The 24344-nt window shown below is 44.3% G+C and overlaps 1 protein-coding gene across 1 annotated transcript in view; it reads right to left on the reverse strand.

Moving 5' to 3' along the window:
* Positions 1-9650: 9650 nt before the first annotated feature.
* LOC115475687 (protein MTSS 2-like) overlaps positions 9651-24344 on the reverse strand; it is a 293373-nt gene continuing 278679 nt past the window's right edge. Inside the window, exons 12-13 of the mRNA XM_030211609.1 lie at positions 21582-21729; positions 9651-11873 (exon numbers count right to left, since the gene is read on the reverse strand). Of these exons, the coding sequence (XP_030067469.1) occupies positions 11122-11873; positions 21582-21729 (900 nt within the window). The 3' untranslated portion in view covers positions 9651-11121. The remainder of the gene's footprint in view (positions 11874-21581; positions 21730-24344) is intronic.

Raw genomic sequence — 24344 nt, forward strand, 5'->3', positions numbered from 1 at the left:
GGATTGGCCACTGTCGGAAACAGAATGCTGGGCTTGATGGACCTTTGTTCTGTCCCAGTGTGGCAATACTTATGTACTTATAAGCGAACAAGTCTACTGGGGTTCCCCACTCCTGGAAGATTTGACAAATGACCAAGGTACCGAGAGACCATTCGTGATGTTGAAGGAATCTGCTGAGTTTATCTGCTACAGCATTCTATTTGCCGGCTAGATAAATAGCTCATAGAAAGAAGTTTTGAGAAGCTGCCCAAATCCAGATTTGGTTTGCTTGGCAACAGAGGAGTAAGATCCAGTTCCTCCCTGCTTGTACAGGTAATACATCGCCACCTGATTGTCCGTGTGAACCAGTTTAACCTGATTAAGAATACAATTCTGGAAGGTTCTGAGAGCGTTCCAAACAGCTTGCAATTCCAGGAGCTTTATATGATGTCATTGCTTTCATGGGTACTAAGAATCTTGTGTATGGAGAACACTGATTCAAGCAGATAGGAATCGCACAGCTTTGGACCATTGAGAGGAGAGTGTCTACTTAGAATTTATCATGAAGTCCCTGAAGTAGCATTCTGGCATAATGTGGGCAATAAAAGTTTTTCACTTTTTTATTTGAAGATTATTTTGACATTAAATTTTTTTTTTTTTTTGGTAGAAGCAGGAAGTAACTACTCTTATACTGCTTTGTGGAGATGCTTGACCAAGAACTTGGGCTTGTGAGTATGCTGACGACTGAAGTCATTTCCTCACATAACTTTTTTGGCATTGAGGCAGACTATTTGCAGCAGTTATTTTAATTTTTGTATTTATATGGTGGACCATTTAGTTTTGTTTTGGACTGTTGACATTGTCCACTAGGCTCTTTGGTTAATCTATATGCATATTTGGCAGTCACATCCATTTGCCTGCCAATTTTGAGTAAGTATTGAAAAACAGGTGTCAGTATATTTCTGTTTCCCTAAACTAGTGTTGCACCTATAGGACAGTGGGCTTTGGACTCAATTCTGACCTCATCCCTCTTACAACTAAGCTAGTTCCTGCTGCTAAATATACTTGTAGGTTATTTTTTAACATATTTCCTACGATTTGAAACACAAAGTGTGCCAAATCACTAAAGCCACTGCATATGAAAGACTTACCTTCTCTTAAAGCTAAACTGGAACAGTTGTTCAATGTATCCACAAAGGTTATCCAGCATCAGACAAACAAAAACCACATTTTGTCATCATCTTTATATGATTGCTTTTTATTTCTGAGGTAACTGAAGTCAGCATTTTATACAAATATCTATAGTTCACTTATGCTTTATAAAATATTTTCACCATTACATAATTACTCCTCACTGTGGCATTACAAAACATCTTTTTTTTTTTAAGTCAAATATTTCAATTGTAACCCTTCAAGAATATAGACAGAACTGTTTCTGAAACTCTGTGCATTCTTCCTAAAAATTTACAAGACAATAGGATGTACAGTTCTAAGCTGACAAATATAATTCTTAGAGCCTCAAGATCATTGCAGAGATATAGTAATTCTTTTACAGCTGGAATTAGTCTGGTGTCCCTGAGCTCCAGTGGATTTGCCCATTACCATTGGTCTAAGTGGTGACTTCAGCTTAAACATCTCCACTGCAAGTATAAATGAGGTATTCATATCTGTACCAAAAGTAAGGGTGTAGGCAACAAATATAACCAGATTCATTCTGATGTTGGAACATATATATATATATATACACACACACACACACATACAGTGCAATCCGCTTAAGTGCAAGGGTCTGGGACCAAAGAAATACATGCAGTTAACCGGAGCATGCACTTAACCGTTGTGACCCAAAGAAGCTTGACATCTGGTAAACGCATGTACAGTACTGTTTATTATTATACGTACAGTATACAGTCTCAGTTGGACATTAGGCTGGCTTGAAGTAATTAGTTATAGTCCTCTGTACATTCTTGTGTCTGTGAGTTCCATAGACCACGTCTGGCAGACGGTAAAAACTGTCATAGCACTGACATCCAGTGGCCTCCAGATAGGCCCGCACGATGTTGAGACTCTCCAGCGCTCTTGCAAAAGTAGCCGGAGGTTGTTGAATTTCGTCAGCATGTGCCTCGCTGCTCATTTCATCATCTGTTTCATCATCAGCCGTTGCGCCTGTGTGTAGGAGCATATCTGGATGTCAGTGCTGTCGTCAGCTCTTTGTAGATCGTAATCAACAGCTACATTGCTGAAACTCCTCTTCAGTAACACGGTCTGGGATGTCAATAGCCTGTTCATCTGACGCGTTTGCAACAGCTGCATCTGTTTCGTCCCTCTCCACATCTCTAACAATGCTTGCCTGCTTGTAGCAGTTCACAATGGTTGCCTGTGTAAAATGATTCCAGGCTTCTTTCTGCATATGTAGGGAATCCAACAGTGATAGATTAAGAGCCAGTTCAACAGCACGTTTGTCCTTGCCAGTCTGGTCATCCATAACGCTCATCAGACAACGTAGCACAAGAGCCCGATAATGTTGTTTGAAATTGGCTATTATGCCCTGATCCATAGGTTGGATCAGAGAGGTAGTGTTTGGTGGCAGGAAGACCACCTTGACGTTAGCCTGACATCATCCCTGTGTGCAGCACAATTATCACAAAGCAACAAACTCTGACACTTTTGTGCCCACATTCTAGTGTCTAACTTCTTTACCCACTGCTTCCAAATTTCCCCAGTCATCCATGAATTTGCATTAGCCTTGTATGACACAGGAAGTTGCTTAACATTCTTGAAGCAACGGGGCTGTTTGCTCTTTCCAATGACGAGTGGTTCCAACTTCACTCCCATCCATATTGCAGCAAAGGAGGATAATCAGTCGGTCCTTCAACGTTTTACCTCCTGTAGTTTTGACTTGTTTCAATGCAAGTGTTCCATCAGGAATCGCTCGCAAGTAGAGACCGTTTTCATCAGCATTGAAAATGTCACGAGGTGCAAACTCGTTCAAGATGGTAGGAAGAACTGAAACAACCCAATTTTCAGCACCAAAGTCATCAGCGTCTTGTTTTTCACCATGCTGTTTCTTGAATTTTATGTTGTTCCTCTCCTTCCATCTTTCCAACCATCCAACAGTGGCTTTCAATTCTGTTAGTCCAAGACTTTCAGCTAGCTGATTAGCTTTCGCCATAAGCAGTGGACCACTGACAGGAAACTGTCTGCTGACTTGAGAAAACCACCGAAGAACAGCATCTTCTACCTCCTCAGCTTTTCCTGCCCGTTTTCGTTTCCGTTGTGGATTTGTATTGTTTTGCCAGTCTTCCAGAAGCTGGTCGTTCTGCTTCAAGATACGTGAAATTTGACTGGGATTGACACCATATTCTTTAGCAATAGATGCTTGACTTTGTTTTCTAATTTTTTAAGAACTTCTATTCGTTCAGCCAGTGTTAAAGTCTTACAGTTACACGACGACTCAACATTCTTTCGCTTATTCTGCCTGTGGCAGTTAAAGGGACGGTAAATTTGAATCTCGTTGGTTGTCACACGCCAATCAACTTCCATATTCTGTGTGCGTGCTTATGCGGAATCTTTCCTGCAAAGCAGCGGTCTTAAACCATGCATATAAGTGAATCTTGCACTTATCAGTGGTGCGCTAACCTGGTTTGTCCCCATAGAAATTGATGGCGCCAAAAACGGGACCGAAGTACAGCATGCAGTTAAACAGAGCATGTGCTTATCTGACATGCACTTAAATGGAGTGCACTGTATATAATATGTTATCTAGTTACACAAACAGATTTCATCATAGGAAAATAATCTAAAATGTATGCATGTATACATAATATATATGGTGTGGTATAACACTGCACAAAAAGAAGAACCAAAACCCGCTTGACACAGCAACAGAACAAAAGGAGTGGGGGTGACCAGGTTCAAAACATCATCCTTTATTTGGGTAAAAGGAAAGCAAAACCAACCTTTTGAACATGGTCACCTTCTCTCTACTTATTTGGTCACCTCCACTCCATTTGTTCTGGTGGTATAATGCTGGAGAGAATTCAATGTAGTAAGGAAGGGGAAAAACAGGATAAGCATTTATTTTGTGACAGATGTATATTAGAAAACATTTGCAAGATGACTTCAGAGAAGGAAGAATCAATGTTAACATACAAAATAATAAAATGGCCTATCTGATCTTAAAAATTAAGAGAAAGAAGTACAGACAGGACCTAAAAGTATGACTGGAAAATATAATATAAGAGGATCTGACCAACACCATCCCCAATTTTAACATAAACATGCTGAAAACCAGAATAAACTCATCATATTTATCTCTCAAGCAAGGCTATATTAATAGTGATAGGAAGCAAAAATAAATCCATAATTGAAGAGCACATTCTCCGAGGATAAGCAAGCTGCTTGTTGTCACAAGTGGGTCAACGTCCGCATCGGGCCAGGAAGCGGCAAAATTTTTCCAGCAAAAATATAAAAACTTTGCCAGAGTCTTCTGGCGCGCGAGCAGATGACTTCCCACCCGTCACGAGCGTGCCTCCTCAGTTTGTTTTCGTCCGCGGCGAGGTAACAGGCTGTTTTCCTGTTCTCAATTTTTGGGCCCAGTCTGACGACTATTGTGTTTTCTATTCACTTTTTTTTTTTTTTTTTTAAAGAAAATGACAATGTATTACCCTTAGTTTTTTTGCCTACTTTAAATTTACTTTCTTTTTCGCGGTCGGGTTTCTCCTTTTTTGTGCCCTTCGCTTTTTTTGGCCAAGGCCGTTTTTCTGTCCATGTCATTGAGGACACCCAGCGGCTTCAAGCGTTGTACTCGCTGCAACCGGACCATCTCAGGTACCCATACCCACGCCTGGTGTATACAGTGCCTTGGGCCCAACCATAGAGCAGTCGCTTGTAGTCTGTGTCTTTGTATGAAGAAATGGAATCAAAGAAAAGCTTTTTGGGGCTCGGTACGGTCCTTTGACTTCGGTACCGAGGTCGGCGGTGTCGACATCGTCGGGAGCAGCGCTAATGGCTGCTGAGAGACCATCTCGTGCTGAGAGCAGTGAGGCATTGAGTGGGTCTCCACCTGTCTCGAGGCCTCCTGTTATGCAGGCCTCCCGGGACCTTCGTTGGATCTGGCCCTGAGGAGACGTGAGGATTCCACATCCTCCTTGGTACCGAGGAGTCTCAATGACAGGCGTTGAGCAAAGGCGAAGAAGCACCATCACTGTTCTCCTTCGCACGGTACTGGGAGCTCAGGGGCGTCGAGAGAGTCGGCACCCGAGAAGCGTTGCCGCTGAGAGGATTGCTCCCCCTTGATACAGGAGGTGCGTCGGTATCCTAGCAGCCACATGCCTGCTCCCAAGCCTCCACAGATTCTGACACCGCCTGTTCCACCGACCCCGCAGCCTTTTCCAAAGGTGGCTCTCTACGAGTGCATCCGGGCCCTGCTTCCAGAGCTTCTGGAGGGATTGCTGCGCCAGTCTGCTTTGGTGTCAGGAATGCTTGCGCCTTCCATGCTGCCGGCTGCAGCGGCGTCTGGCCCTTCTCCTGTGGAGAGGTCCCCGGCCTCGGCGGCATCGACGTTGGCTGCCACCCGGGTGGAGGAAGCTTCACCGCAGTCTAGGCGGGTGTCGACTTCTCAACATCGCCATCAAGGACATTTGTTCCTCGGTGTTGAGGCAGGCTCAGTCTCGGAGTGTCCTGAGGGAGGTCTTATCCGATACTGAAGAGGAGCGTTCATGGAAGTCAGAGGGAGACCCCAGGTACTTTTCTTCTGACGAGTCCTTTGGGATTCCCTCTGATCCTTCCCCTCCACCAGAAAGGAGACTATCTCCACCAAAGAGTCTGCCCTTTACATCTTTTGTCCGGGAAATGGCTACGGCTATTCCTTTCCCTATGGAGGTTGAGGATGAGCCCAGGGCTGAGATGCTCGAGGCCCTGGATTATCCTTCTCCACCTAGAGAGGCTGTGATGGCTCCTCTACATAAGGTACTGAAGGAAGTCCTTATGCGGAATTGGTCGTTCCCTCTGTCTGGCCCCGTGATCCCGAAGAAAACTGAATCCCAGTATTGGATCCACAGTGAACCTGGATTGATGAGGTCTCAGTTACTCCACAATTCCATGGTGGTGGATTCCACCCTCAAGAGAGCCAAGAGTACTAGGGACTATGCCTCGGCGCCCCCAGGCAGAGAAGCTAGGACTCTTGATTCTTTTGGGAGGAAAATGTATCAGGCCGCTATGCTCGCCGCCAAAATTCAATCTTACCAGCTCTTCATGAGCATCCACTTGAACTCGGTAAGGCAACTGTCCAGCTTGGTTGATGCACTCCCTCCGGAGCAAAAGCAAGGGACGGGCTTTTGACTGGCTCCAGTTCAGCATAGCCTCTGTAAACATGTCCGTACTGGACGACTTGCTGGTTGGAGGAAGGTTAATGTTTTTTCACCAAAGGTGGTCTCTTATAATCTCCGACCGGTGGGTTCCTCAAATTGTCCGGTTAGGATACACTCTCAATCTGGAATCCAAGCCTCCAAATTGCCCACCGGGAGCTCGTTCCTACAGCTCCCTGCACAAGCAGGTACTTGCAGAGGAATTCTCTGCCCTTCTACAGGCCCAAGCGGTCGAACCCATTCCACCAGGGGAAGAAGGGCTGGGATTCTATTCCAGGTACTTCCTTGTGCAAAATAAAACGGGGGGTGCGTCCTAAGGGCCCTGAACAAATTACTTATCCGAGAAAAGTTCAGGATGGTTTCCCTAGGCACCCTTCTTCCCATGATTCAGGAAAACGATTGGCTATGCTCTCTGGACTTAAAGGATGCTTACACACACATCTCGATACTTCCAGCTCACAGGAGGTATCTTCATTTTCAGCTAGGAACACAGCACTTTCAGTACAGTGTACTGCCTTTTGGCCTGGCATCTGCGCCCAGAGTGTTTACAAAATGCCTAGCTGTAGTCGCAGCATCGCTACGCAGACTGGGAGTTCATGTGTTCCCTTATCTCGACGATTAGCTGGTGAAGAGCACCTTGAAGGAAGGTGCTCTGGAGTCCATGTGAATGACTATTCAGGTGCTGGAGCTACTGAGGTTTGTCATAAATTATCCCAAGTCCCATCTCACCCCAGTCCAAAAATTAGAATTCATTGGAGCTCTGCTGAACACTCAGACAGCTCGAGCTTATCTACCCGAGGCAAGGGCAGAGAACTTTCTGTCTCTGGTGTCCATGGTTCGAGCATCTCAGCAGGTCACGGCTCGGCAGATGTTGAGACTTCTGGGGCACATGGCCTCCACAGTTCATGTAATGCCCATGGCACGTCTACATATGAGATCAGCTCAATGGACCATAGCTTCCCTGTGGTTTCAAGCTGCGGGGGATCTAGAGGATGTAATCCAACTGTCCACTGACTTTCAGAATTCTCTTCAATGGTGGACGATTTGATCCAATTTGACCATGGGGCGACCATTCCCTCAGCCACAAAAAGTGCTGATGATGGATGCATCGTTCCTGGGGTGGGGAGCTCATGTAGATGGGCTCCACACTCAGGGAGCCTGGTCCTTTCAGGAAAAAGGTCTGCAGATCAACCTCTTGGAATTAAGAGCGATCTGGAACGCTCTAAAGGCTTGTGCAGATCAACCTCCTGGAATTAAGAGCGATCTGCTGGAACGCTCTAAAGGCTTTCAGAGATCGGCTGTCCAACCAAGTAATCTTAATTCAGACAATCAGGTTGCCATGTTTTACACCAACAAGCGGGGGGGGGGGGGGGGGGGGGGCGGGGGGCACCGGATCTCGCCCTCTGTGTCAGGAAGCCATCCAGATGTGGCTTTAGGCTTGCCGTCATGGCATGTTTGTCCAAGCCATTTATCTGGCAAGCGTGAACACAACAGTCTGGCCGACAGGTTGAGCAGGATAATGCAACCTTACGAGTGGTCACTGAACATGGACATAGTCCGCAAGATCTTCCGAGCGTGGGGCACCGCCTCGGTGGATCTTTTTGCCACTCAGATCAATCACAAGGTCCCCTCAGTTCTGTTCCAGGCTTCAGGCCCACGACAGACTAGCGTCAGATGCCTTTCTCCTACATGGGGGGGGGGGGGGGGGGGGGGGCAGGCCTTCTGTATGTGTATCCTCCCATACCTCTAGTAGGGAAGACTGCTGAAACTCATGCAAGACTGCGGAACCATGATCCTGATTGTACCCTTCTGGCCGCGTCAGATTTGGTTCCCTCTTCTGGAGTTGTCCTCCGAAGAACCGTGGAGATTGGAGTGTTTTGCAACCCTTGTCACTCGGAACGAGGGGTCACTTCTACATCCCAACCTCCAGTCTCTGGCTCTCACGGCCTGGATGTTGTGAGCTTAGAATTTGCCTCCTTGGGTCTTTCAGAAGGTATCTCCCGAGTCTTGCTTGCTTCCAGAAGAGATTCCACGAAGAACTGTTACTCTTTCAAAAAGAGGAGGTTTGCCGTCTGGTGTGACAGCAAGGCCCTAGATCCTCTTTCTTGTCCTACACAGACCCTGCTTGAATACCTTCTACACTTGTCAGAGTCTGGTCTCAAGACCAACTCCGTAAGAGTTCACCTTAGTGTGATTAGTGCTTTTCATCGCCATGTAGAGGGTAAACCTATCTCTGAACAGCCTTTAGTTGTTCGCTTCATGAGAGGTTTGCTTTTGTCAAAGCTCCTGTCAAACCTCCACCAGTGTCATGGGATCTCAACGTTGTTCTCACTCAGCTGATGAAAGCTCCTCTTGAGCCACTGCCATCTGAAGTACTTGACCTGGAAGGTCGTTTTCTTGGTGGCTGTTACTTCAGCTCGTAGGGTCAGTGAGCTTCAGGCCTTGGTAGTGCATGCACCTTAAATCAAGTTTCATCACAACAGAGTAGTCCTCTGCACGAACCCTAAGTTCCTGGCAAAGGTGGTGTTGGAGTTCCATTTGAACCAATTGTCTTGCCAACATTTTTTCCACGTCCTCATACCCGCCCTGGCGAAAGCAGTTTGCATACCTTGGACTGCAAGAGAACACTGGCCTTTTACGTGGAGCGGATGAAGCCCTTCAGACAGTCTGCCCAGTTGTTTGTTTCTTTCGACCCCAACAGGAGGGGAGTCGCCATCGGAAAATGCACAATCTCCAATTGGCTAACAGATTGCATTTCCTTCACTTACGCCCAAGCTGGGCTGACTCTGGAGGGCCATGTCACAGCTCACAATGTTAGAGCCATGGCTGCGTCAGTGGCGCACTTAAAGTCAGCCTCAATTGAGGAGACTTGCAAAGCTGCAACGTGGTCATCAGTCCACACATTCACGTCTCACTACTGCCTTCAGCAGGATACCCGATGCGACAGTTGGTTAGGCGAGTCAGTGCTGCAGAATCTGTTCCAGGTTTAGAATCCAACTCCACCCCCCCCCCCCCCCCCCCCCAAAAGACCCATTTCTGTTCTGTTCCAGGCTGCACTCTCAGTTCTTGATGTTTTCAGGTCAATCTATGTTATGTCCTCGCTGTTGCGAGCCCCAATTGACCAATGTTCATTGTTTCGAGTGAGCCTGGATGCTAGGGATACCCCACTTGTGAGAACAAGCAGCCTGCTTGTCCTCTGAGAAAGCGAAGATACTGACCTGTAGCTGGTGTTCTCAGAGGACAGCAGGCTGATTGTTCTCACAATCCTCCCCCCCCCCCCCCCCCACCACCTCCCCTTTGGAGTTGCTTTCTTATTTATTTGCTTTTTGATTTAACTGAGGAGGCACGCTCGCGACGGGCGGGAAGTCATCTGCGCAGGCGCAGTGTGCGCTGCTCACGTGCCAGTAGACTCTGGCAACGTTTTTTTTATATTTTTGCTGGAAACATTTTGCCTCTTCCTGGGCCGATGCGGACGTCGACCTACTTGTGAGAACAATCAGCCTGCTGTCCTCGGAGAACACCAGCTACTGGTCAGTATCTTTGCTTTTCCAAAACTTACTTAGTCCATCAGCAACAGTTTTGAGGAAAATAGGTAGCGGCTTTTGGACCGAGTGAATTTTGCATAGAGTATGCAACATAAAGGGGTCCTTTTACTAAGCTATGGTAGGCACTAACATGTGCCTACTGTGCAGCAAAATGCACTGCTGCAGGACACTATAGTGTGTCTAGCACACACTAATCCCATGCTGAAAAATATTTTTTATTTTTCAGTGTGGGATGTGTGACTATGGGCGGAGAGTAGGCATGCCCTTTGCTTATCAGGTAGCTCAGGCATATTGCTGCACATTGCCAGATTACCATGGGGTTAGCGCAAGAGCCCTTAGTACCAATGAAATAGGTGGCAGTAAGGGCTCCCATGGTAATTACGCACTAGTTGGGAAATCAGCATGTGTCATTAGATACAGAAATGCGGGCATTTTACCACCACTCTAAAAGTGGTCACAGCGCATAGCAAAACCCACATGCTAACAACAGTGCCAACCACTTTTTAGCACGGCTTGGTAAAAGGGCCCCAAGTCATTAAAATGCCATGGATTTAGTGAGTTTACAACAGGCATAAGCTACAATAAATAAATTCTGCCCTGCTGAACAAAAATTAATCACAACTCAAAAATGAATTACGTGAGTTTTGGAAAAGAGCTGTTCAATTGCTCCTTTCACCTTTATAGGGGAAACTTGATACTACCCTTCATTTTTCAAATTTTCCAAGACATTTTGAAATGGTATATTGTGTATTCTATTGTGCTGTATAACTTACTAGTGCAATTGTTCATAAACATAAAGGATATTTATATAAGAAGTATTCACTTAAAAAGTAACCTTACATCACCAAAACCCTATAGTTTAGTGCTGGTTATTCCAAGGATGAAAACAAGAATCATAAAAGAAAAATGTAGTGAAACTTACACTAGTATATACAAATAATATCTGAATATTTTAAAGGTAGATTCTACTAGATTTAAATAAAACTTGCAATTCAACAACTTAGATGTACAGAGGTCACAAACCCAAAGTTACCAAAAACTAGTACATTAAATGCTCAGTTTTTACTTGCTGAAAATAATAGGAATTCTGTTGAATACAGTTACCATTATGAATATTACGATAGCTATTTTGTGTGTTTTAAAATGCACAGGAAAAAAAAATCAAGCTTCCTAAACAGCAGGCAAAATAATGCAACCTAAAACTTGACTATTTGCCAAGACCCTTTCACCTAATTAATCTTAGGAGCAGACCTATCATTACTTATAGTCTTTCTTAGTTTCACTCCACGTCTGATCATTTTCAACATATTGTCTTCAGCTGGAGTTAGGGCACATGTCTGAAGGCCATAGGTACCCAAACAGGACTCTATGTTTTCCACTCTCTGAAGATCATAAGGAATAGTCGTCTGTGGTTCTGACCTAGGATCTGCTACACTATTAATAGCCGAAGTATTTAGGCTGTTGCTTGTTATTGTTTGTGAACTAGGGAATGACTGATACATATTCCTATAATAAGAGTAGGGTTGATTGGGCATAACTGCACAGTACGGTGTGTGAATTGCATTGAGACTTTGGGATGAAGAATAGAGGCATGGTTTCATTTGAGAAAGATCAGATCTAGCATCCTGGATATTTACAAATTCCTCGCTGTTAGTTCGCCCACTAAAAATTCCTGAGGAATGGCTGAAGTAGCTTGGTACCACCGGTGTCTTTATAGGAACAGGAATGCTGCTTATTGTGCCACGCCTGAGGGGAGGTTTACCCGATGGCTTTCTCTTAATGGTTGCCACATAGGGTGACCTAATCATGGGATCAGGGTCAGCAAGAAGACTCACTGTAGAGGCAGGTCGCTTGGTCTTGAACATTCTTCTGTAATTCTGACTGATATCACTGTTCCTGGGGATTGTGGAAGATTTGTCAAAGTCTAGCTGATCTGTTTCTTCTTGATCGTTGTGCAATGAGATGTAATCATAGTCTGAAACTAAAAATTGTATGAAAGACAACTGTTAAAAAGAAAAAAAAAGCAGCTGGCAGATACACAATTATTTTCTTTTGAGCAATTTAAAATTATTGTTCAAGCATAATCACTGTTTGAATTTGTATGCAGTTTTTTTGAGCAGCCTAAGTAAAGATGTTACAATAATCAAACTCTTCAAAATACTACAGGTAGATTATGTTCCCCTAGAAAGCATCATGAGTGACACCTTTGTTAAAATTATATTACACTGGTTACCTATTTCAATCTTGCTATCCCACAAAACATAGTAATATATCTACACAGTTTACAACTCTAAAAATCACAGAACAGAAAGAAGTGAGAAAGAAGAGAAAATGGGAAAACAGCAAAGGGAGGGAGAATCAGAACAATAATATGAAAGAAGAGTATAAGCAAGGTTAGAGAGAAGGGTAATAAATACGCTGTGCTGACTTGCTGGCCAGCAGGTCGATCCCACGGACAGTATTATGTAGATGTAAACACATCTTCCGAATGGAACTTTTTAAGATCCATTTTTTATTTAGCTAAGGAGGTTTGTGATCTAAGATACAGAGATTTAAATTGAGCTATAGGATACTTAAAATTCTGTATGGTCTGGCTCCTTCCTATATGAGCAGTGTTCACATCACACTGATCAAAACTCCTAAAAAATCTGTCGGGAAAACCACAATGACTGGTTGAGCACGTTTAAGGAGATGCCATTTGCCGGCTTTTGTTTGAATTAGTTTGTGTGTTTTTCAACATTGTACATTTGCAATCCATGTTGTAACGGCAGGAAGACTCAGGAAGCAGGTACAGAAGGGTGCCGAAATGCCAAGAGAGGCTGTGTATCCTCAATTTGAATTGGATTTGACATTTGCAGGTGTCGAGTGAACATTTTTTCTTCTGGACTCTGCAGAGGCTGCTTATGTGAAGCTAAGTGCTCGTTTTTGAGCTTGCTCGATAAAGTGAATGATACATACCTGTAGCAGGTGTTCTCCGAGGACAGCAGGCTGATTGTTCTCACGACTGGGTGACGTCCGCGGCAGCCCCCACCAACCGGAAGAAGCTTCGCGGGCGGTCCGCACGCAGCGCACGCCCACCGCGCATGCGCGGCCGTCTTCCCGCCCGTGCGTGACCGTTCCCGCTCAGTTGAATAACAAGCAAAAATGATCAACACAACTCCAAAGGGGAGGTAGTGAGAACAATCAGCCTGCTGTCCTCGGAGAACACCTGCTACAGGTATGTATCATTCACTTTCTCCGAGGACAAGCAGGCTGCTTGTTCTCACGACTGGGGTATCCCTAGCTCTCAGGCTCACTCAAAACAAGAACCCAGGTCAATTGAACCTCGCAACGGCGAGGATACAACAGAAAATTGACCTACGAAGAACAACTAACAGAGTGCAGCCTGACCAGAATAAATGCGGGTCCTGGAGGGTGGAGTTGGATTTACACCCCAAACAGATTCTGCAGCACCGACTGCCCGAACCGACTGTCGCGTCGGGTATCCTGCTGGAGGCAGTAATGTGATGTGAATGTGTGGACAGATGACCACGTCGCAGCCTTGCAAATCTCTTCAATAGTGGCTGACTTCAAGTGGGCCACTGACGCTGCCATGGCTCTAACACTATGAGCCGTGACATGACCCTCAAGAGCCATCTGGTGTGACAGCAAGGCCTTAGACCCCCCGCTTACTTGTCCTACACAGACCCTACTTGAATACCTTCTACACTGTAAGGGGTCACCTTAGTGCAATTAGGGCTTATCAACATGTAGAGGGCAAGCCTATCTCTGGCCAGCCTTTAGTTGTTCAGTTCATGAGAGGTTTGCTCCGGCTGAGTGTACTACCATCCATCTGGCCAGGATGAACAGACAGCTGTAGAAATGTTATCAGAAATTAGGGAGGCTAACAAACTGGGGAACATTTATTTATGCTGCATGATAATAATGGATTATTTCAATTACTCCAATATTGACTGGATAAAGTAAAATCAGTGCATACTAGAGAGGTGAAATTCCTTGATGGACTCAAGGACTGCTTTATGGAGCAGCTGGTTCAGGAACCAACACGAGGAGGAACAATTCTAGACCTAGTCCTTAGTGGAGCGAATGATCTGGTGCAGGAGGTAATGGTGCTGGGGCCTCTTGATAACAGTGATCATAACATGATCACATTTGATATAAGCTCTGGAGTAAGTAAACACAAGAAATCCAATACGTTAGCATTTAACTTTCAAAAAGGAGACTATGATAAAAATGGTGGAAAAAAATTAGAGCAGCAGCTGTGAAGATCAAAAATTTACATCAGGCGTGGATGCTGTTCAAAAATACCATCCTGGAAGCCCAGGCCAAATATATTCCATCTATTAAACAAGGAGTAAGGAAGACCAAACAACAGCCAGCATGGTTAAAAAGTGTGATGAAGGAAGCTACTAGAGCTAAAAGAAAATCCTTCAGAACATGGAAGAAGTATCCGACTGAAAATAATAGGGAACTACATAAAGAATGGCAAATCAAATGCAAAGCGCTGAAAAGGACGGCAAAGAGAGACTTTGAAAAGAAGACTGAGTTGGAGTAAAAAAAAAAAACGCATAGTAAAATCTTTTTTAGATATATTTAAAGCAAGAAGCCAGGAAAAGAATCGGTTGGATCGCTAGATGACCGAGGGGTAAAAGGGGCACTCAGGGAAGATAAGGCCATAGCGGAGAGATTAAATGAACTCTTTGCTTCGGTCTTCAACAAGGAAGAAATGGTATTCAATGCTGACGAGTCAGAGAAGCTGAATCAAATCTCTATAAACCTGGAAGATGTAATGGGTCAATTTGACAAACTGAAGAGAATTCCGTTACCGTTTTCATCTCCACCACCTCCCGCGGGAGGGCACTCCAAGCATCCACCACCCTCTCCGTGAAAAAATACTTCCTGACATTCTTCTTGAGTCTGCCCCCCTTCAATCTCATTTCATGCCCTCTCGTTCTACCACCTTCCCATCTCCGGAAAAGGTTTGTTTGCGGATTAATACCTTTCAAATATTTGAATGTCCGTATCATATCACCCCTGTTCCTCCTTTCCTCCAGGGTATACATGTTCAGGTCAGCAAGTCTCTCCTCATACGTCTTGTAACGCAAATCCCATACCATCCTCGTAGCTTTTCTGTGCACCGCTTCAATTCTTTTTACATCCTTAGCAAGATACGGCCTCAGACTGAACACAATACTCCAGGTGGGGCCTCACCAACGACTTGTACAGGGGCATCAACACCTCTTTTCTTCTGCTGGTCACACCTCTCTCTATACAGCCTAGTAACCTTCTAGCTACGGCCACCTCCTTGTCACACTGTTTCATCGCCTTCAGATCCTCAGATACTATCACCCCAAGATCCCTCTCCCCATCCGTACCTAGCAGACTCTCACCGCCTAACACATATGCCTCTCTTGGACTTCTACTTCCTAAGTGCATCACTTTGCATTTCTTTGCATTGAATTTTAATTGCCAAACCTTAGACCATTCTTCTAGCTTTTTCAGATCCTTTTTCATGTTTTCCACTCCCTCCGGGGTGTCCACTGTGTTACAAATCTTAGTATCATCCGCAAATAGGCAAACTTTACCTTCTAACCCTTCAGCAATGTCACTTACAAATATATTGAACAGAATCGGCCCCAGCACCGATCCCTGAGGCACTCCACTACTCACCTTTCCCTCCTCCGAGCGAACTCCATTCACCACCACCCTCTGGCGCCTGTCCGTCAACCAGTTCCTAATCCAGTTCACCACTTTGGGTCCTATCTTCAGCCCATCCAGTTTATTTAAGAGCCTCCTGTGGGGAACCGTGTCAAAAGCCTTGCTCACCCAATCAAAGAATTCAATGAGATTCATTTGGCACGATTTCCCTTTGGTAAAACCATGTTGTCTCGGATCTTGCAACTCATTTTCTTCCAGGAAATTCACTATCCTTTCCTTCAGCATCGCTTCCATTACTTTTCCAATAATCGAAGTGAGGCTTACCGGCCTGTAGTTTCAAGCTTCTTCCCTATCACCACTTTTGTGAAGAGGGACCACCTCCGCCGTTCTCCAATCCCTCGGAACCTCTCCCATTTCTAAGGATTTATTAAACAAATCTTTAAGAGGACCCGCCAGAACCTCTCTGAGCTCCCTCAATATCCTGGGGTGGATCCCATCCGGTCCCATGGCTTTGTCCACCTTTAGTTTTTCTAGTTGTTGATACACACTCTCTTCCGTGAACGGTGCTATATCCACTCCATTCTCAAATGAACTTTTGCCAGTCCATCGTGGTGAGCCAATAGATAGTGTGTATCTGGATTTTCAAAAAGGCATTTGACAAAGTACCTCATGAAAGACTTCAGAGGAAATTGGAGCCATGGGATAGGAGGTAATATTCTATTCTGGATTAAAAACTGTCTGTATTACTTAGATTGTAAGCTCTTTTGAGCAGGGACTGTCTCTTTGTATCAGGTATTCAGCGCTGCGTGCGTCTGGTAGCGCTATACAAATGCTAATAATAATAGAAAACAGAGAATAGGGTTAAATGGTCAGTATTCTCAATGGAGAAGGGTAGACAGTCGCTCAAAAGAGCATGGTTCGGGATAAGGTATCTTTCAAAGATATCACCATAACAGGGAAGATAGAGTATCCTGATAGTGAGGTTGCAAAAGAGATTGTAGTAGATCGGGTATCTTTAAATAACAATAAAAATCAGACAAAAGATTGCCAATTAATACTGTCAAGTACTAAGCATGATGTACTTAGGAACAACAAACATAGTTTGAAATGTCTATATTCGAATGCCAGGAGCCTAAGAAATAAGATGGGGGAGTTGGAATATATTGCACTAAATGAAAAATTAGATATAATAGGCATCTCTGAGACCTGGTGGAAGGAGGATAACCAGTGGGACACTGTCATACCGGGGTACAAATTATATCGTAGTGATAGGGTGAATCGGATTGGTGGAGGGGTAGCATTGTATATTAACGAGAGCCTTGAATCAAATAGATTGAAAATTCTGCAGGAAACAAAACACTCCTTGGAATCACTGTGGATTGAAATTCCATGTGCAAAGGGGAAAAGGATAGTGATAGGAGTGTACTACCGTCCGCCTGGCCAGGACGAACAGACGGATGCGGAAATGTTAAAGGAAATCAGGGACGCAAACAAACTGGGCAACACAATAATAATGGGGGATTTCAATTACCCGCATATAGACTGGGTTAATGTAACATCTGTACACGCAAGGGACATAAGATTTCTTGATGAAATCAAGGACAGCTTCATGGAACAGCTTGTTCAGGAGCCGACAAGAGAAGGAAAAATACTAGACTTAGTCCTTAGTGGTGCTCATGATCTAGTGCAGGGGGTAACGATACGAGGGCCGCTTGATAACAGTGATCATAATATGATCGGTTTTGATATTGGCATTGAAGGAAGTGAAACTAGGAAATCAAGTACGCTAGCGTTTAACTATAGAAAAGGTGATTACGACAAAATGAGAAAAATGGTGAAAAAAAGACTGAAAGGAGCAGCTCGCAGAGTAAAAAACTTGCATCAGGCTTGGATGCTGTTTAAAAACACCATCCTGGAGGTTCAGGACAAATATATTCCACGTATTAGAAAAAAGGGAAAAAAGACTAAACGTCAGCCGGCGTGGCTAAACAGTAAGATAAAGGAAATCATTAGAGCCAAAAAACAATCCTTCAGAAAGTGGAGAAGAGAACCAACTGAAAGTAACAGGATAGATCATAAGGAATGCCAAGCCAAATGCAAAGCGGAGATAAGGAGGGCAAAAAAGGACTTTGAGAAGAAATTAGCGTTGGAAGCAAAAATACATAGTAAAAATTTTTTTAGATACATTAAAAGCAGGAAACCGGCCAAAGAGTCGGTTGGGCCGCTGGACGAAAATGGTGTTAAAGGGGCGATCAAGGAGGACAAAGCCGTAGCGGAGAAATTAAATGAATTCTTTGCTTCGGTCTTCACCGAGGAGGATTTGGGGGGGGACACCGGTGCCGGAAAGAATATTTGAAGCGGGGGAGTCGGAGAAACTAAACAAATTCTCTGTAACCTTGGAGGATGTAATGGGTCAGTTCAGCAAGCTGAAGAGTAGTAAATCACCGGGACCTGATGGTATTCATCCCAGAGTATTAATAGAACTAAAAAATGAACTTGCGGAGCTACTGTTAGAAATATGCAATCTGTCCCTAAAATCGAGTGTAATACCGGAAGACTGGAGGGTAGCCAATGTTACTCCGATTTTTAAGAAGGGTTCCAGAGGAGATCCGGGAAATTATAGACCGGTGAGTCTGACGTCGGTGCCGGGCAAGATGGTGGAGGCTATTATTAAGAATAAAATTGCAGAGCATATACAAAAACATGGACTGATGAGACAAAGTCAGCACGGATTTAGTGAAGGGAAGTCTTGCCTCACCAATCTAATGCATTTTTTTGAGGGGGTAAGCAAACATGTGGACAATGGGGAGCCGGTTGATATTGTATATCTGGATTTTCAGAAGGCGTTTGACAAAGTGCCGCACGAAAGACTCCTGAAGAAATTGCAGAGTCATGGAATCGGAGGTAGGGTACTATTATGGATTAAGAACTGGTTGAAAGATAGGAAGCAGAGAGTAGGATTGCGTGGCCAGTATTCTCAGTGGAGGAGGGTAGTTAGTGGGGTCCCGCAGGGGTCTGTGCTGGGTCCGTTGCTTTTTAATGTATTTATAAATGACCTAGAGATGGGAATAACTAGTGAGGTAATTAAATTCGCCGATGACACAAAATTATTCAGGGTTGTCAAGTCGCAGGAGGAATGTGAATGATTACAGGAGGACCTTGCGAGACTGGGAGAATGGGCGTGCAAGTGGCAGATGAAGTTCAATGTTGACAAGTGCAAAGTGATGCATGTGGGTAAGAGGAACCCGAATTATAGCTACGTCTTGCAAGGTTCCACGTTAGGAGTTACGGATCAAGAAAGGGATCTGGGTGTCGTCGTCGATGATACGCTGAAACCTTCTGCTCAGTGTGCTGCTGCGGCTAGGAAAGCGAATAGAATGTTGGGTGTTATTAGGAAGGGTATGGAGTCCAGGTGTGCGGATGTTATAATGCCGTTGTATCGCTCCATGGTGCGACCGCACCTGGAGTATTGTGTTCAGTACTGGTCTCCGTATCTCAAAAAAGATATAGTAGAATTGGAAAAGGTACAGCGAAGGGCGACGAAAATGATAGTGGGGATGGGACGACTTTCCTATGAAGAGAGGCTGAGAAGGCTAGGGCTTTTCAGCTTGGAGAAGAGACGGCTGAGGGGAGATATGATAGAAGTGTATAAAATAATGAGTGGAATGGATCGGGTGGATGTGAAGCGACTGTTCACGCTATCCAAAAATACTAGGACTAGAGGGCATGAGTTGAAGCTACAGTGTGGTAAATTTAAAACGAATCGGAGACAATTTTTCTTCACCCAACGTGTAATTAGACTCTGGAATTCGTTGCCGGAGAACGTGGTACGGGCGGTTAGCTTGACGGAGTTTTAAAAGGGGCTAGATAGATTCCTAAAGGACAAGTCCATAGACCGCTATTAAATGGACTTGGAAAAATTCCGCATTTTTAGGTATAACTTGTCTGGAATGTTTTTACGTTTAGGGAGCGTGCCAGGTGCCCTTGACCTGGATTGGCCACTGTCGGTGACAGGATGCTGGGCTAGATGGACCTTTGGTCTTTCCCAGTATGGCACTACTTATGTACTTATGTAGATAGTGGGGTTCCACAGGGATCTGTGTTGGGACTGCTGCTTTTTAACATATTTATAAGTGATCTAGATATGAGAACTAATGAGGTAATAAAATTTGCCAACGACACAAAGTTATTCAAAGTTGTTAAATCGCAAGAGGATTGTGAAAAATTGCAAGCCGACCTTACGAGACTGGGCATCCAAATGGCAGATGTTACAGGAGTCCATCATTTAACAATCCTACTAAATTCCTTCCTTCCTTCTCTCTACTTCTTCCCCTAATTAATCTCTGCACAACAATAATTGTACCTGACATCCAGGATTAACTGTGTATAACAAAACTATGTAAGCCACTTTGAGCCTGCAAATAGGTGGGATAAGGTGGGATACAAATGCAATTAATAAGTCACCGACCAGTAAAAGGATCTAGGAGTCATCGTTGACAATACTTTGACTACTTTGCTGCCATAGCACACTGGACAGAGGGTTTCAAAGAAAACAAACAGAATGTTAGGTATTATTAGGAAAAGAATGGAAATAAAAATGAGGATGTTATGCCTTTGTATCCCTCCATGGTGCGACCATACCTTGAATACGGCATGCAATTCTGGTCGCCACATCTCAAAAAAGGTATAGTAAAATTAGAAAAGGCACAGAGAAGGGCAACGAAAATGATAAAGCGGATGGGATGTCTTCCCTATGAGGACTGGCTGAAACGGCTTGGGCTCTTCAGCTTGGAGAAAAGATGGCTTAGGGCAGATATGATAGAAGTATATAAAATACTGAGTGGAGTGGAACGGGTAGACATGAATCGCTTATTTACTCTTTCCAAAAATACTAGGACAAGGGGGCACGCAATGAAGCTACAAAGTAGTAAATTTAAAACGAACTAGAGAAAATATTTCTTCACTCAATGTGTAATTAAACTCTGGAATTCTTTGCCAGAGAATCTGGTAAATGAAGTTAGCTTAGCAGGATTTTAAAAAGGTTTGGATAGCTTCCTAAAAGAAAAGTCCATAAGCCATTATTAAAATGGACTTGGGAAAATCCACTGCTTATTTCTGGGATAAGCAGCATAAAATGTAGTGTACTGTTTTGGGATCTTACTTTGCCTTTGTGTCATATGCTTGGAATAGACTTCAAGTCGATATTTCATACTGCATCTCTGGACCTATTCAAATCTAGACTAAAAGCCCACTTTTTCTTTGGCTGCTTTTAACTCTTAATTCCATATTCACATGATCAGTACCAACTGTCTTCATCATTCCGACGATAAACTCCCTAATACCTTATTTGTCCTATCTGTCTTGAATAGATTGGAAACTATCTCGTGTGTTTTGTGTAAAGTGCTGAATATGTCTAGTAGTGCTATAGTAAGTAATCATGATATATTTCTTTTAAGAGACAATTGAAAGCCTTGTATCTACAGGAATATTTAACTGAAAGTAGACTGTGGTAGTTACTTATGTGCAGTGTTTAATTATGGTATCTTGATTGTTATTGTGCTTTATAATTATTTTTATAAGCTTTAACTTACCTCAGGCTTACTAGCAAAGAGTATCATTAAAGAAGTGTAGTCTTATATCCATGTTGTTCAGTAATACTGTATAGCAATGTCCACACACTCTTCATTATCAATTCATTACAATGATTGTAAACTACTTTGACATTCTAATGAAAGCGTAAGCAAGCACGTGAAACCCTCCATTGCCTCAGTTCACTGTTCCAGAGGGCTTATAATGTGTTTGTACCTATCTACTGTACTAAATGCAACTTGCCTTGAGCCTAAATTTGGAAAGGCAAATAAAAGTGTTTAAAAAAATTTTTTTAAAGGGAAAATCTTGCTGTAAAACAGGCTTAGGTTCAGCCTTGCATTTGTGTACCAGTAGAGATTACTCATGCAGAAGCTCTTCCTCAGAACTCAAGACACACCAATCATTGCTAGAAGATTCATACTGCAGACCTACAGATTCTTACCATGAGCAGGGATGGTATCTTCAGAGCAGGATGGAGTTGTGGTCTGTGTGCTGTATCCACTCGAACAATGTAGAGAATCCCGGCTACTGTGCTGCAGATCTGTACAAAAGTCTGGATTCAAAGCCAAGGTCAGACGATCCTGGTTGGGCTATAAAAATTGTCCACTGATTAAAGAGTTGGTACAATCACATTTAAGAATGTTTTTAATATATTTTATTGTTCTCTCTTTTTAGATGGCTGGGTCTCAGAAAAGTGGTATATCCATGTCACGAAATGCCTTGCTACTTGCCTGGGCTACCCCGTGGCCATTTAAGAGGGTCTATCCACAGCACAACTCAAGTCCGCCTGCACCTGCCACTTGTGCTCTACACTAGCACCCTCCTCCCACCGACTAGGTTCCAACCACCTCTGAGCGAGTCTCCCACTCTGAAATTAGCCCCAGTGATTTCTAGGATACTGGGGCCACACTCCCAGTGGCCTCACAGTTTCTGGAAAGCACTCACAGACCCAACACAAACCACCAGGATTCTTAGTCAGTCCAGACAAGCAGAGGCAATAAAATAAAAATGTTTCTCATGAAAAATTAGAACAATGAACAGACAAGGAGTAAACAGTAACAAGTAACTGAAATACGGATCAGTTATAACACTATCTAAACATTTGTTTACTATCTAGATAGTACCTTGGGAGATCAGGACATATAGCTGCTCACAGATTATCAAATATAACGTTCACAGGCCTCAAATAAGAGATCTCTTTGCTACCTGGCAAAGACTGGAGAAAAAGCCAGTAGTCCTAGCTGAATTTTGAGCTCTTGGGCCAATCAGAGCCGGAGCAAGTTTTAAAACTAGCTGGCCACATCACTGCAGGTTATCTCTTATGTATGTTACTAAAGACGGAATAGTCAGTTCTCTGTAACAGCTTTAAACAAACATGCACCACCTGCTGGCCAAACTTGAGAAATACATTTCAAGAAATAATACAGTTTTACAGGCTTAAAACCCATTGTTTTGTCAGAATCCATTTCTCCGAGGACAAGCAGGACATTACTTTCTCACATATGGGTGGCATATCCACAGAGTGCCAGTGCAGACGCTGCCCAGTGTTCTATTGTTTCTAGAAGCCTTTGGCAGGTCCCTATCATGCACGCGCAAGTGCCTTCCTGCCTGCCCAACTCACAAAAGACTCGCAGTTTCATCTTCCACAGAGCAGTAAAGATGTCTCTTCAATCATCGTCAACTTCAGTTTCTCTCTACCTTCCTGCCTCTTCATTTTGTTTGTGAGTAGTGTGGGACCCATTCTGTATCAGTTACTGTTTTTCCCCTTTATTTTTTTTTTCTTACTTTGCCAGCCTTTCTAACTTTTTTTCCTTTTTCTGGGGCTTGCAGCCCCTTAAGCCTGAGCTCCAGGTCGGGTCTTTTGTTTTTGCTGTGGCTATCTTCCCCACAATGTCCAAGAAGCCTTCCAGTGCGTTCAAGCGATGCATGGACTGTGCTGGGACCACATCTATGACTGACACACATGATGTGTGCCTAACCTGTCTGGGCCCTGATCATAAGGCCTCTTACTGGTCTCTTTGAGCTCAAATGCAGAAAAGAACCCAGAAAAGTCAGGAGGCCCTGGCATGAGGATTCTTTGACACGCAGAAGTCTGGCTCATTGACATCAAAAGCATCAGTCCCCATGGCATCAGGAGCTGCACAGGACACTGGAGACACATCAGCATTGTGGAAGGCCTCCCTCTGCCTCGACACTGGGCACAGACAGTGTTCTAATCAGGATGAGCATCCTTGGACCTGATACCACAGAATCGCGAAGATTCCACATTGTCTTTGGCACCAAGGGACGCCAATGCTGGGCACTGACAGCGAAGAAGCATCAGCATTGACCTTCTTGGAAGCATGGCACCAGGAACTCCAGGGCACCGTCATTACCAGTACCCAAAAATAGTTGGTGCCATGAGGATCACTTCCCCTCTATGGAAGCGGTGCCAATGCCCCAGTTCCCCCGAAACTGGGACCCTGCCTCTGATATGACTCCAACATCATCACAAGCTGTCTCCACACCAGCACTGACCCCCCCCCCCCCCCAAACACACACCTTTATTAATGCCTGCCCTTGAGAAGCAGCTCCAGGTCATGTTACAGGAGTAACTGGGGCACATCCTAGCTTGGTGCAGTGTAGGGGCATCAAGGATGCTGGCACAGACTATGGTGCTGCTCTAGCCCACCCTGGAGATCCATGCTGTTTCTGTCAGGTGTTCAGCACTGGTGCCTCTTCAGGCATTAGAGCCGACACCGACAGATGCCATGCGCCTTTAGTCTCCCCCAGAGGAACTTTTTCGTTAATTTTTGAGGGAAATGGCAGAGACCATTTCATTTAAGATGGAGATCAAGGACAAGCCCAGAGCTGAGATGTTGCATGTCGTTGATTATGACTTCCTAAGGAAGCTGTGACAGTGCCTGTGCACAACATCATTAAGACTGCACAGATGAAGAATTGGGAGACCCCATTCTCTGTACAGGTAGTTCCAAAGGTGGCTATGTATACAGTCCAGAAGGCTCCCGAATTTGAGAAGCCACGGCTTCCACACCTTTCAGTGGTGGTCGAATCCACTCTCAAGAGAGCCAGAAGCTTGAAGACGCATGCCTTCGCTCCCCCAGGCAAGGATGCTCGCACTCAAGTATTTTGGAAGGAAAGTGTTTCAGAGCATGATGCTCATTTCCTGCATCGAGTCTTATCTCTACATGAGCATTTACTTGAA

Source organism: Microcaecilia unicolor, chromosome 8 (genome assembly GCF_901765095.1).
Source record: "Microcaecilia unicolor chromosome 8, aMicUni1.1, whole genome shotgun sequence".
Lineage (NCBI taxonomy): Eukaryota > Metazoa > Chordata > Amphibia > Gymnophiona > Siphonopidae > Microcaecilia > Microcaecilia unicolor.